Source organism: Antechinus flavipes, chromosome 1, assembly GCF_016432865.1.
Source record: "Antechinus flavipes isolate AdamAnt ecotype Samford, QLD, Australia chromosome 1, AdamAnt_v2, whole genome shotgun sequence".
Lineage (NCBI taxonomy): Eukaryota > Metazoa > Chordata > Mammalia > Dasyuromorphia > Dasyuridae > Antechinus > Antechinus flavipes.
Genome location: NC_067398.1, coordinates 294488482 through 294503756, shown reverse-complemented (window position 1 = coordinate 294503756; position 15275 = coordinate 294488482). Strand labels below are relative to the sequence as shown.

Here is a 15275-nt window from a genome sequence, read left to right as displayed (position 1 = left end):
TAGGTATGTGATCCTGGGTGAGTCACTTAATTTCTGTCTGCCTTGGTTTCCTCATTTATAAACTTGAAAGCATTATAGAAATGCTAGTTATTATTATTATTATCACTATGAAACTAATGATTTTTAGATTATCTAGAATTTGGGGTCACCCATGCTACTGTTGTCTTCCATCAGGATGAATGAATGTACATTCAAAACCTCCCTATCATTCATGAATTTCTTGTGGCTCACTGTGTTTCTTTTTTCTTGTGGGTCAAGGGAGATTTTTTATTTTAATTCTAAACTTAAATACCAAATAAAATGAACATTTACATATACACAGTAGAACAGAAGAGGATTGAATATGAAACTGTGAGTCTCCATTAAGAATAGTTTGCTTTTCTTTTTGGGATAACAAATTCAGCATGTAAATTTTGTAGCTGTCCTGATTGTCTGTGGTTCCTTCTGACTTTTTCTGTTATTATCAAGCTCACTGTTTTTCTTAAGAAATTCATACAGCTTGGCTTAAAATGTTTTTAACCTATTTTTCTAGGGTGTAAATCTGTCTGGTGGTCAGAAGCAACGAGTGAGCCTGGCACGGGCAGTTTACTGTGATTCAGATGTGTACCTCTTTGATGATCCCCTCTCTGCAGTGGATGCCCATGTGGGAAAACACATATTTGAAAATGTGATTGGCCCTCAGGGAATGCTAAAAAACAAGGTATTAAAGAGGTTGGGTTTTGCAATCAAGGATAGAGATGTAGACAGAATGACCATTGCTTTTAGATAGACCATAGAACTTAAGCATTGTGGGTCTGAGACAGGAGGTAAGAGTTGGAGAAGGGGAAATATTTGTCATTCCTCCCCTCGCCCCCCCCCCCTTTTTTGAATGTGTTCTCTTTAGGACTTCTTAGCTTTCCATTTCTTTTTGAGTGTGGTTTTAATCATTTTGGTTTGAGTCATTGCTTTGTAAGTCTCCCTGAGATAGTTTTGTCCAACCCTAGATTGTTTAATAAAATTTCTCAGGTTCTTTATCACCATAAGGATTGATTCATTCATTTTGACTGGCTAAAGGAGGCTTTCTCTTCTAATGTAAGCAAAATTGGTGGTAGTTCCTCAGAAGCAAGTTTCTATGCCAAGACCTCAATAAGTCATATAGATTAGTTTTTTTCTGTGGGGAGATCTGTAGGCCAAGAATTTGGAGCCCAGAAATCATCAGTGACTTCCTGGAAGATAAGGAAATATAGTTTCCTTCCTGCTTAGCTTTATACTTCAGAGTATCTTCTGGCAGACACTGACCCTAATAGCCATTTTCTTGTTTGGTCTGTTATGCCATAAGGAGTTTATGATCAACCATATTCGTGGGAATAGATGGTTGTCTGTGTCTGATGGGGTTTAGTCAAATTTTTGTGTTTGTGTTTTTAGACCCGCATATTGGTAACTCACGGGGTCAGCTACCTGTCCCAGGTGGATGTGATCATTGTGATGAGTAATGGTAAGATCTCTGAGATGGGCTCATACCAGGAGCTGCTGGATCGAGATGGAGCATTTGCAGAGTTTCTCCGAACTTATTCAAATACTGAACAGAACGTGGAAGATGGAGGTAAGGACAGGGTGAAAAGAGATGCTACCTTGAGGTACCTATTTTCTTCCAGTTCTAGACTCTTCTGTTTGCTTATTTGGCCTCTTTATATGAGAGATGTCAGGGACTAGTTTAGGTTCTGACTTTTACTTATAAGTGTGGCCTGAGTTTATCACTACTTGAATACAGAAATGTTCTCACTAAGCTTTCCTTTCCTCCAGATCAGTACAGAAAAAGACTTAGATGGTCTTCTCTTAATACATATGTCCTGGCAGCCAACAACTGAGAATTAGTAGTATTTTCTTGTTTCTTTTAGTCTAGAGTCTAAGACTTAGAAGTAAAAGACAGAAATGGAGAAGCTTTTGGTATTCTTGAAGCAGTACAAAGCAAAAGAGGTAGCTCTGGGTTGACATGGATATGTTTACTGTTGTCTTTTTGTGTCTGATCTTAGGGGAAAGACAACTTAGAGTGACTTTTAGGAAGAGTCATTATTTACTCTTTTATTATTGATGCCTTACATTTAATTCCAAAAAGCTCATCCCCTTCTTTCCTTTTCTCTCTGTCAGACAAGATTAAAGTTTAGGGAATATTTTTTCCATCCCTTTTTGTATTGCTATGCTAACATTCATTTATCATAGTACCTATAATTTTAGTAGCAAAACTGACACTGTGATCTTTTAAATCACAATTTCCAATTATTCTCAGGCCCTGTATTCATTCTGAGAAGTAAGTAGCAATTTGTTTTGTTTTATCTTTGCACTTTAGATTTTTCTGGGGCTCACATTGTGGTCCTCTGTCTCTTTAGTCTCAGGGGGATGATTATTGTTGTTCATTTATTTCAATTATGTCTAATTCTTTGTGACTCCATTTAGGGTTTTCTTGACAAAGACATGATTCTCCATTTCCTGTTCCAATCTATTTTATAGATGAGAAAACTGAGGCAAACAGGGTTAAGTGATCTGCTCAGGGTCACATAGCTCATTAATTATGAGAGTGGATTTGAACTCAGGTCTTTCTGATTTCAGGTCTGGTGCTCTACTCACTGTGCCACCTAACTGCCTCCCTTCCCCTTTTCCCCCATCCCAAGAGATGGTAGCAAAGGCTAACTGATCTGATTGCTTCATTTTTTAAAGATAGTACATGAAACCACATTCTTCCTTTGTAAGCAACCAGCTGACACATCTTAGATCTCTCAGCAAGTAATCTTGGAATTACTTAGCTTCTTATAAACTATCCTTAGCAGTTTAAAATAGTTGCTGATTCCAGGATCAAGAAAAGAGGTTTAAAAACTTCCCCTTTGAAAAAAGTTTTTGTTTCTTTCTTTTTTTTAATCAGGGAGCATTTGTTTTCCTCTTACCTGCCCCTTCCTCATGAAAAAACAAAACAAAATCCAAGCACTTGTAACAGATATGCAGAGCCAAACAAAACAAATCTGACCATTTGCAAATATCACGCCTAATTCTGCCTCCTAAATGCTTCACCTCTTTGTCAGGAGGTAGATAGTTTTTGGTTTTTTTCCCTCATTGATCATCTGGCACTGTAACTAGTCATTACACTAATCAGAGCTCTCTGTCTTTAGATTAGAGCTGTCTGTCTTTATAATGTTGTAATGGTTGTCTAAATTGTTTTCCTGGTTCTGCTAACTTCTTTCTATATCAGGTTTCTCTGAAACTGTCATTATTTTGTACAATCTCAAAGTATTTCATTATATTCATATACAACGGTCCTCTTTTTAATCTCTACAAATTACATCTATATTTTTTCCATTGCTTTTGTATTGCTCTGTGTCAACATAATCTGTATAGATTAGATCCAGTTATTGTTTGTTCTTTGTTCTGGAAAAAGATCATGACATCAGAGAGGTGATGCCATAACATACAAGTAAGTTGTCTTCAAGTGAGAGGGCTGTACAGGATCACCTGCCTCACTTTCCCCTCCAGAGCCAGCTGGGTCCAGTGGCCAGATCTGAATTGGGATGATTGAGTATAGTGATATGTGAAAACAGTCCTGGAATCCAGAACATTTATTTCTCTCCAGAACCATCTAAGTTTTGGTTTATTCTCTTCTGAGCCACCAATAACTTTGGCTCTTATTCATAGAGGATGCCATTCCATTTTTTTTTTTCATATCATTTAAATTGAACAATTGAAACTATTCAGTCAATCGTTTTTTTTTTTTTTTTCCAGTCCTGTTCAACTCTTTGTGACCCCATTTAGGATTTTCTTGGCAAAAAAAGTTGGTTTGCCATTTCCTTTTCCAGCTCATTTTACAGATGAGGAATTGAGAAAAACTAACTGATTAAGTGATTATCCTAGGGTTAACTATGCCAATAAATGTTTGAGGCTGGATTTGAATTAAGTTCTTTTGACTCCAAGCCCAACAAGCTATCCATTGTACCTGCCTAACACCAACTCTACATCTCTCCAACTCAGAGATCAATAATGCCTTTTTCCTTCATTTCTGGAGCAATATAGGGTTTTTCTAAGGAGGACTGAGGACTCAGATTCAGCCAATCTCTAGCACTAATATACCTGAATTAGTAATAATATTTTGTTGGCTAACTGAAAAAGACATTTTTGCATTTAATTTTTATTTTCTTCTCAATTATATAAACAAAAATTTCCTTTTTTAAAGAACTGTTTCATTGTTGTTTTTCTCTCAACAACCTGGTGACATAGATATGTATGTAAGTGTCATTACCTTTGTTTTGCAAAAGGAGACACAGGTTTAGGCAGTTCTTGTGGAAAGGGGCAAAGCTCCTTTCCCTCTTTTTTATCTCTCCCTTTTCTCTCCCTTCCCTCTCCCTTCTCTCTCCTTTCCTTCTCCCTTCTCTTTCCCTTCCTCTCCCTTCTCTCTCCCTTTCCTCTCCCTTCTCTTTCCCTTTCTCTTCCTTCTCTCTCCCTTCTCTCTCCCTTTCCTCTCCCTTCTCTCTCCCTTTTCTCTCCCTTCTCTTTCCCTTCCCTCTCTCTTCTCTCTGCTTTTCCTCTCTCTTCTCTTTCTCTTCTCTCTCCCTTCCCTCTCTCTTTTCTCTTCTTTTCCTTTCCCTTTCCTGTCTCTCTTCTCTCCTCTCTCCTTTCCTTTTTCCTTTCCTTCCTCAGATCAGATGAAGGTTCGCTCCATCACATCAAGCATTTCTACAATAGTATTTTTTTTCAAATACATGTAAAGATAGTTTTAAACTTTCATTTTTGTAAAACCTTGTGTTCCAAATTTTTCTTCCTTCCTCTCTTTTCTCTTCCCCAAAATAGCAAGCAATCTGATATAAGTTAAATAAAACATCGTACTTTTCTTAGACATGGTGTGTGTGTGTATATATACACACACACACATATATATATATATATATATATATATATATATATATGTATTATCCAACACTTCTTATAGGATAGCATGAGGAAGGGGAAATTGAGGCATTTGCACTTCTTTTAATCACTTTCAGTTACTCTTGACTTTACCCAACTGCATTTTTCTTTTTTTGCTGATGCAGTTGGAGTTAAGTGACTTGCCCAGGGTCACACAGCTAGGAAGTAGTGTGTGAGGTCAGATTTCAACTCAGGTCCTCCTCACTTCAGATACTGTGCTCTAGATGTACCATCTAGCTGCCCCTCCAATGACATTTCTTTATATGTTTTCCCTTAAATACATTATTTTGTTAGGTGAGGGGATGTAGTCATTCTTTATTCCATTCCACAGAAAATGCAGAAAGTATATAGGAATTTATGGTTACCTTAAATAATTGGTACCTTCCCTTCTCCTCCTTCCTCTCCCTTTCCCTCCATTCTCCTTCCCCACACTCTCACCCTTGATCTCTCTTCCTTTTCCAGGAAGTTTCACCTTACCCCAAGTGTTCTAATATCCTTCATACTCTTAATAATATTCCAAAAAACTTAAGACTTCCTTTAGAAGTAAATATACTCAGCAACCCTCTTTCTTTTCTTTCTTTTTTTTTTTTTATTATTATAGCTTTTTTATTTACAAGTTATATGCATGGGTAATTTTACAACATTGACAATTGCCAAACCTTTTGTTCCAATTTCTCCCCTCCTTCCCCCCACCCCCTCCTCTAGATGGTAGGATGACCAGTACGTGTTAAATATATTAAAGTATACATTAAATACAAAATAAGTTTACATGTCCAAACTGTTATTTTGTTGTACAAAAAAAACTGGACTCTGAAATATTGTACAATTAGCCTGTGAAGGAAATTAAAAAAAAAAAAATATGCAGGCAGGCAAAAATATAGGGATTGGGAATTCAATGTAATCTAAGGTTCTTAGTCATCTTAGTCATCTCCCAGAGTTCTTTCACTGGTTCAGTTCATTACTGTTCCCTTGGAACTGATTTGGTTCATCTCATTGTTGAAGAGGGCCACATCAGAATTGATCATCATATAATATTATTGTTGAAGTATATAATGATCTCCTGGTCCTGCTCATTTCACTAGCCTCAGTTCATGTAAAAGTCTCTCCAGGCCTTTCTGAAATCATCCTGCTGGTCATTTCTTACAGAACAATAATATTCCATAATATTCATATACCACAATTTATTTAGCCATTCTCCAATTGATGGGCATCCATTCAGTTTCCAGTTTTTGGCCACTACAGAGAGGACTGCCACAAACATTCTTGCACATACAGGTCCCTTTCCCTCCTTTAAAATCTCTTTGGGATATAAGCCCAGAAGTAACACTGCTGGATCAAAGGATATGCACAATTTGATAACTTTTTGAGCATAGTTCCAAATCAGCAACCCTCTTTCTCATCAGCCTTACACTGGCAAAATAATAAACGAAGTGAGAGAGGGCAAAATCTAAGTCTTTTTGTTCTTCCTGTACTATGGTTTACATGCTCCCATGATTTTCTCCAGCCTTTGGGCTCTTTTGTGATTCCCATCCCTCCCCCAAAATCCAGTATTGCTTAGGAAATCTTTCCATCATTCAGATTATGTAACTTCCCCTCCCACATCTTCCGACTCTTGGACTGAGAAGTTATAGCACTGCTTCTTCACCACTGGGCCAGGAAACTTTTCTCCTTGGCTAAGTAGGTGAGGACACTCCCAGCTCCAATTTGCTTGTTCTTTGAGCCTGCTCTTGGGCAAGGGAAGGAAGGGGAGTGATTTCTTCTCTGTTTTCCAAGGCAGGTCTGCTCTCTTTTGCTGTAGTTTTTCTTCAAACAAGCAAACAAAAAAGCAGACAAGGGCATTTTTAAAATGACTTTTTAACTTAACTTTCTATAACTCTTGGTTTTCCCAACTCTAGGCAAGAAGGTCATGGCAGAGGAGGAAGGTTGGTGTTGCTTGGCTTTCACCTAGCTATAGTGCTTGTAGGTACAAGGCAGTAGAATAGCTTTTGTGAGTTGCATGACTGTGACAAGAATTTCAATTAGTTTCTAAGCTCCTGCTCTCTTCATCTTAAAATAATAATAATAAACCTAAATGCATTCCCTATTATGATGACAAAGAAGTAATAATCTTTTGGCTTGAAATAAGAACTTTTTACTAATATTTTTGTTTTTAGGGCCAATAGGACCCTATTTGATCCAGGCTACTTTGTTAAAATTCCCACTCCAAACATTAGCTAATTCCTAAGAAGTGGAGAAGTATAGGGGAAGGTAGTTTTAGATAAAATTTTTGAATTAAATAGATAAGAGAAGGTTTCATTATAGCCTCCTTCAAATAGAGATATGTACTAGATTGTCTTTGTACTTCTGGGTTTTATGTAAGGATCAGATTAAAGTAACTCTCTCCTGAACCTCTTGTATAGATTTCTTCTGAAGTGTCAGAACAGCAACCAGAAAATCTTTGGACCCATATTCAGAGACAGTCTGGTTGCAAGGATCTTTCTCTGGTTCCCTGAATATGACTTAGTTGTCACTGTTAAGTACACAATTCCTGCCATTTGGTATTTGATGTGTATTATAAGTAGGGAACTGATTTCAGTCTTGAGGAGATTTGTTGTTTTTTTTAACAAAAATTTTACGGTTATCTTTTGTTTTCATATTACCTAAATTTTCCTTTTAATCTTCTTCTTTCTACCTTCCCAGAAATCCATCTTATATTAAAGAATTTTTATAAGCAAATTTCAAAAAATCAGCCAAATTAAATTAGTACATTGAAAAAAAAATCTACAACATATGCAGTATTTCATATTCATGGATCCCCTGTCTCTGTAGAGTTGTGAGGAGATATCTTCTCATATTTCTTTCTTGGGTCTATACTTATTCTTTATAATTTCACAACATTCATTTTTGATATTTTTTAGTTATTTTTCTTTGTATTATGGCATTTAATTATTTGAAAAGGAAGATCTCCAGCAATTATTTTTCCTCTAGCCCCCTACTAGATAAAATATATGTTGTTAGTAGGACCAGTGGAATGTAGGCAACTTGTGGGCAGATACTATCTATCTCATTGTAGGATTTTTATCTCCAGGACCTCCTACAATGCATGGGCACATTGTAGGTACTTAATAAACATTTGTTGATTAATTGACTAAAGGAATGGGTATTGAAAGGAGAAAGTAAAGCAGGAATGTCTGCTTGAAGAGAAATGTACCTCTTGCTCTGTTCATCTTATTGGCTCCCAGATCAGCATCAGATCAGCATTTTTTCCCTAAAAGAGCAAGTATCCCAAAGGCTCTCCAGTTGTCCATCAGAGGACCATTTCACCTATTCTAATGCTCAGAACCTTTTGCTATTAGCAAAGCATCTTTAAAATAGTCACACTTTCTCTTAAGAAATGGACTTGGATTTTGATGTGTCCTTTGTGCCACAGCTAGGGAAATTACCTATGGCTATCTTAAGGCAATATGCCTTCTTTTGCAGAAAGATTTACCTTGGTGGGGGGAGGGATCTCCACCTTCAGACAAGAGTTTATCTGATCTATCTCTTCCTTACTTGAATAGGGAAGCTCCCAATGGGTGGAATGAGGGTGTAACTTGTTTTTCTTATAGCAATACCCACAACAAGCAAACCCTGTATTTGAGATAAGATTTTTCAGAAGGATAAACCAAATTGAGTACCTTGGGACTACTCAACCATTCAGCAGAGACAACTGATAATAATAATATACTTTGCATAGAATTTACAATAATCCTGTGAAACAGATATTTTTAATATTATTACTTATGTGACCTTCAGGTAAATCACTTCATATTTCTGAATCTTGGTTTCCCCAGTTTTAAAAAACTGGCATTGGATTAGGTGATCCCTTAAGTTTCTTTCACATCTAAATCCTACATAAGCTAAAAAATAATCCATGATTTAATTGATTTAAAGGACACTCAGTGATGAGAGTCTCTTTGCCTGTATAGATTTGCCACCTGCTCTGCAGGTTATAGGCTTAGAGAATTTCCTGGGACACTGACAAGGTAAGTGACTGGTTCAGGGTCACACCTTCACTGTGTGTCAGAGGTGGGAGTGAAATCTAGTTCCTACTGACTCTAAGATCATTACTCTGTCTCCTGTGTTTTTTCTGTCATTTTTTTCCCTGAGGCAGTTGGGGTTAAGTGACTTGCTCAGGGTCCACAGCCAGGAAATATTAAGCACCTGAGGCCAGATCAGGCTCTCCTGACTTCAGGGCTCGTGCTCTATCCTAGCTGCCCTTCTATCATTATTTTTAAAATAAAACTGAGCCTCAGAGAGGTCAAAGAGATGTGGCTAAAACCAAAGGACAACTGAATGTCAGATTCAGCCCCAGGTGTCTCACTTCTCAGGCAAAAATTCCTGTTCTGTATCAGCTATTTGCTTTACAAAAGGCTTTACTTAAATAGCAGGATCCCCTGCCCCTTTGTACCCTTCTTAATGGGTTTTCTTTTTTGGGGGGTGGAGAGGGAGCAGGTGGAATTAAGTAACTTGCCCAGGGTCACATAGCTAATAAGTACCTGAGACTGGATTTGAACTCTTTTTCATTCTGTCTCCAGGGTTGGTACTCCATCCACTGAACTACCTAGCAGCTTTTCTTAAGGATTATCTAAAGCAGAGGGGTCATACTTTAGGGGCTAAACAACTCCTTATAGAGGTCTGAACTGTATTAAAATGTCATTGATAAATATTTAATAAAATAAATAAAAATACATTACAGTTTAGGTAATGTTAATTTTGTGATTTTTAAAGTCAGTTATGTGACCCGCAGGGATCTGTTTTCTATTTGAGCTTGACACTATTTATCTAAAGCATTATATAGAATGTTCCCAAAATCTGTTCAGTTTTAAGCTTTTAATAACTTAAACCATATCAGAGATTTTTGGGATACCCTATGAAATGTGTGTAGACTCATCCCAGGGGCCTTTGCAGTACTTATAAGGCCCATTAAACCCATTCAACTTGCCTCCTGTCGTTGGGTTACCAGGTACCAATGGTCCAGCTGTGAAAGAAGTAAAGCAGATGGAGAATGGAATGCTGATAACTGAAACCTCAGAGAAGCAGCTAAAGAGGTAAGGGAGGTGTGTGTGTGTGTGTGTGTGTGTGTGTGTGTGTGTGTGTATTTGAATTCATCAATTTCCCTGGAGCTTCTCTGCTTTTTTTTTCTGACTGACTTGAAAGAGAAGGAGCATACTGTTTACTCTCATGGCTTAAGCTACCAAAAAAGTCCTTTGGTTGGCCCAGGCAGTGGAGAGGCTGGCTTTCCTTGTCATTTTTGTTTTATCTGCCTTTTATAACTTTATAAGTTCACCCATCTCTGAGGTTCAAGCTGAAACAACCACAGTCTTTTCCTGCCAGAATTGTGGGTCTTAGACTCCATATTTTTGCAATAAATTCATCCTTCTTAACACTAAGGTTTCCTATTTGGCATGGATTTGTGGACATTTGTCTTGAGTTGTGAAATTTAAAACAATAAGTCTGTTCCTCCTGCCTTTGGAGGACCTTGAGAACAAGCTTGGGATGCTTACTTTTAGCTATTGCAGAGAGAGTACCAGGTCACAGCTTCACTGGAGGTTGATATATGACATGAACTGGGACTATTAGGAATTGCTTTATTTTAGGAAACCAAAAAAAAAAAAAATGATAATAATGATGCGGGAAAGATTCCTTTCTAGATTCCCACCCTCTCCTAGTTAATAATGTAAATTGCCCTTTAACTCACAAATCCTGGTCCCTTTGAATTCCAATAGAAGATCTGACCTGTTCCCAGCCCCACCTGGATCTGAGCCAACTTTGGGGCTACACCTGAAAGCCCCTCGAGCTAAGTCTCCTATTATAAAAAGGCCACGCTGGGAACCCCTCTTTGCAGAGATTCCAAACATGGCTACCATGTGAGGACCCTCTGTCCACTGGACCCTCTGAGTGCCCTCCTTATCTCTACCTTCCCCTATACTTTAACTTTGCTTATCTAATAATAAACCTCTTTTATCAATCTAGCTCTCTGGGCCAATAAATGCTTTTATTGGGAACTCGCGCCGCTACTAGACCCCCTTGTGCCGAATCTGTACCCCAAACCTGCCACTAGACCTTAACTCTAATTTCATTTAGGTACCCCAAAGCTAGACCTCAACAATATGGGAAGAACATGGTTGTTTTGAACACATTCAGGCACTTTCCTGATAATCATTCAGAGGAAGCCTTCTACACATTCAGTCATATATTGAGGAACCTTTTCCTTCAGGGTTTACCCCTCTGTCCCTCAGTTACTGGAAATTTTAGAGGGAGGGCATGCAGAAAACCTATCATAATTCTAGGAGTTCAGCTGTTTAACAAAAAACGGGCATGATGGTCTCTGTCTTCAAGGAATTAATCATCTAAATAATATGAGCACTGGAAAGAGTTATGATTCTAATATATAATAATATAATGTAACATGATTATGATAAGGATAGCAGGATATTTTGAAGGTGAAAGTGAGGTCAGGGATAGTGCTAGATCAGAGCACAGAGTAGACTTTAAGCTGTAACCCCAGCTAACTTTGTGAAGCTTCCCATGACTGAGAGAATTTCCACTTTTCTAATGAGGAAATGTTGGTTTTTGCAGGCCTTACTCTGGTTTTTCAGTCTTTCAGGTTTGGTGGTAAGAGGGTGCAAACTGGGGTCCAGTTCATTCCAGGGATCCCCAAACAATTTGGGCACTATTTCCACAAATACAAAAAAAAAATTACATGCCTATATACATTCATATTGTCTCTCTGGAAGTTAAATTCAGGGGACTGTTTTCTCATATCTTCTTTTTCCCAAGCCCTAGCTGTAATGCCGGAGAAACTGAGGCAGGAGAGTAGAGAGTTTTTAATATTTTATTAATGGGAGAGTAAGATTGACTGGACAGGACTCTTGTCTCAGATTATCCAGTCAGACAGAGATAAGTATACTGGGACCAAGGAATCCATATTGGTCCCAGGGCTGGAGGACCCAAAGAATCCGGCGTCCAGCATACAGCTGCCAGACGCCATTCTCCAGCCATGAATGAAGGAACCCCAACTTCTTAAATACCTTTTTGGAGACAAAGAAGAGAAAGGGAGGGAAAGTTTTTTTATCAGGGAGAGGAAGCCATAAAACCTAAAAATTCCAGAGACAAAGAAGTAAAGATATCATGGGTTATCTTGGAATATTTTAAGGGATATTGTAAATCCATAAAAGAGTCAGGAGATCTACTCTTTTATCTTGCTAATTTATAACCCGAGAGCGAATAATTCTTAGTTTTACTGGGTCAGAGACAGAACAGTTAAGGAAACTGAGACAGGGAAACTGAGTCAGGACAGTTAAAGAGAACTGTGGCATAACATAGCAACATCTGGCTATGTTCCCAGATCTGCTAGGCCTGGGGATGCAAGACAGAAATGTAACCATCCCTGCCTTTAAGAAGCTCCCATTCTATATGGTGCACATTATCTCCAAGTGCTGCAGGTTCCAGCTGCTTCTTAGTCGCTCAGTGATAATATTTTATTCTCTTTATTGAATTTTTGGAGGGTAACCTCACAATTGTCTGCCGACTCTCCTAGAAGAAATTGAAGCAATTATGATGGATGTGAGATCACCAGACCTCATAAATGTCTTGAGAAGGAGAAAGAGGCATATCTGTTTCATAGATCAAATTTTTTATTTACTTAGAAGTTGTTAATGTATAAGGAAATGTGCTAGATGCTATGAGAAGTACAAAGATAGATAGATAAGATACAATCCCTATCATTAAGGGGCTTACGTTCCAGTAGGGGCAGTTTTAGTTTTGCAATAATAGTGTGAGGTTTTGTAAAAACCAGAATTTAGGACTGTATGCAGTAAACATCATGACCATGCTTTACAGGGAGAGATATGACAATTGTACAACAACATTTATATAGCACTTATTGTGTGCCAGGCACTGTGCTGGAGTTAGAAGAGATAGGGTACAGTGGCAAAAGGAAATAAGCTTACATAAGCTTAAGAATAGGAATTCCCTGACAAGGGTGCTTTTCATATTAAATCAAGAGTTTGAGGATGGAAGGGACCTCAGTGTCCAGCTAGTTCAACACAACTTTTTTATTTGTTCTAACACTTATTTGACTGCTAGTTATCTCTACCTAATCCTTCCCTAGGCTTTTTTGAAGTGTTGAATTTCCCTAAAGAGATAATTGGTTCGACAGGTTCTCAGCAAACATATGCATTGTTGTAGCCATGCAGTTTGTGTTTTCCTAAATTGAGTTAGTATAGTCTAATAAAGAGTCAAGGGAAAAACATTTTTGAAGAGCCATAGATGAAACTTTGGACATGATGGTTTGACCCAGAGGAACTTTTTAGTCTCCATAATTCTCTCCCTGGCTCATGCCCAGTGTCTTTGCCAAGAAAAGACAAGAGAGAATTGGGCATGACAATTGCACAACAACATTAATATAGCACTTACTGTATGCCAGGTACTGTGCTGGAGTTAGAAATATGGGATTGTCCCCATATGGCCAGGCTCAGAATCTTACCTAGTCCCAGCAGAATGTAAGCATTTTGAGGGCAGACAGTTTGTTGTTTTTGTTATTTTTGTCTTTGTGTATATGTGTCCTTAATAAATACTTGTTAGATGGGATTGTATTAAAAAATATGCCATATTCTAATACATTTGTGACAGAAAGTGCCTTCTGCATCCAGAGAGAGAACTATGGAGACTGAATATTGAACAAAGAAAGCACAATATTTTCACCTTTTTTGGGGTTGTTATTATTTGTTTGCTTGTTTTTTTCCCTTTTGATCTGTTTTTTCCCTGCAACATGATAAATATAGAAATATATTTAAATTGATTGCACATGTTTAAGCTACATTGGATTGCTTGCTATCATGAGGAGAGGGGGAAGGAAGAAAAGGGAAAAATATTTGGAACACAAGGTTTTGCCAAAAGTTGAATGTTGAAAACTGTCTTTGAATGTATTTGGAAAAATAAAATACTATTAAAATTTTTAAGAATATATGCCATAGGAGTTCTAATAAAGGAGGGATTAATTTTCTGAGAAATCCAAGACTCAGGCATAGTGGCAGAACTGGACCAGAATCAATATCTCTTTACTCTCAGAGCAATATTCCAGCTACTTAAACTAAGTCTCCTTGTCCAAGTTTTCTCTCTGCTCAAATTTTGCTCTTTTGGATCCTAGAACCATAGGATTTACAGTGTGACTCTTCTTGCTCTCGGTGAGATTTCTAGTATGTGCTCACATAGGTCCTGGGAGTCAGACCTCATCTGTAACTACAAAGATTTGATCTTTTCTCTATGTTTGTTTTTTCTAGACAGATCAGTAATTCCTCCTCCTATAGCACAGAGCCTGGGAAACACAACAGCACAGCTGACATGCAGAAATCTGAAGCAGAGAAGGATGTCTGGAAGCTGGTGGAAGCTGATAAAGCCAAGACTGGGCAGGTAATATCCAAGCATTCTTGCTCTTTCCACCCTTTGCTTATCAATCAGCTGCTAACCTTTTAGTCAAAAGAATAGTGGATTTAAGTCAGAAAACCTGGGATCAGATCCTTCCTTTAACATAATCTCACTAACCAGTGGTGACAATAGACAAATCCCTTAGTTTCCAAATCTCAGTTTCCTCATCTTGTAAAATAGGAATAATGTTTCTATAACATTATTTTATTTATATAACATTTTTATCATTTTATTATATTATATACTATATTATACATTTATTATATAGTATATGTTAATTATATTGTTACTAACATTATTTTATTTGTATAACAGTAGAGAATAACTCATTCTCTAAATGTGAACTAAGGATGTCTGTTGTTTAAGATTGTGAGAAAGCCTTGTCCACAATGTGTTGGTAGTTTCACACTATGACAGATAGTACCCAAGGATGATTGAGTAGAAAATGAAGAGATGAAAGATTGTAAGGGAAGAAGTTTGGGATCTATTTCAGCATTGTAGCTACCTTTCTTTACCCCATGAAATTTTTTGTTGTGTAACTGACCTCCAGATTGCCATTCCTTTCATCTCAAATTATCTTCCAATAATTTTGGGATGAAGAGCCAATTTTTCTCTTTTCTCTTGCTCAGTAGCCTTTTCCCTTTGCTTTCCTCTTACCTTCTAGTGCAAAACCTTCTTAGATAGTAGCACCAAACAATTACTGTTTTTTTCCTGCTGTTTTTTTAACTTCTGTGTCTGCTTAAAGAATAAGAACAATTGAGGATTATAAATATACTGTTGAGTTATCTGTTTCTCTTATTTTCATGCCTCATTTTCCAAAGAAGGATCACTTGGACACGAGACAGAGATAAGAGACTAAAGTGTCTAACTTAGGTTACAGTAACTCCGTCCTGAGTCCC

At 37.5% G+C, this 15275-nt stretch overlaps 1 protein-coding gene across 2 annotated transcripts in view; it reads left to right on the top strand.

The window, feature by feature from the left end:
• Nucleotides 1-15275, top strand: part of ABCC1 (ATP binding cassette subfamily C member 1) — a 146368-nt gene that overhangs the window by 109653 nt on the left and 21440 nt on the right. Inside the window, exons 15-19 of one of the 2 annotated variants that reach the window (XM_051962643.1) lie at nt 533-700; nt 1405-1582; nt 6822-6848; nt 9911-9995; nt 14232-14361. In XM_051962643.1, the coding sequence (XP_051818603.1) occupies nt 533-700; nt 1405-1582; nt 6822-6848; nt 9911-9995; nt 14232-14361 (588 nt within the window). The remainder of the gene's footprint in view (nt 1-532; nt 701-1404; nt 1583-6821; nt 6849-9910; nt 9996-14231; nt 14362-15275) is intronic. The other variant, XM_051962650.1, reaches the window with a different exon arrangement.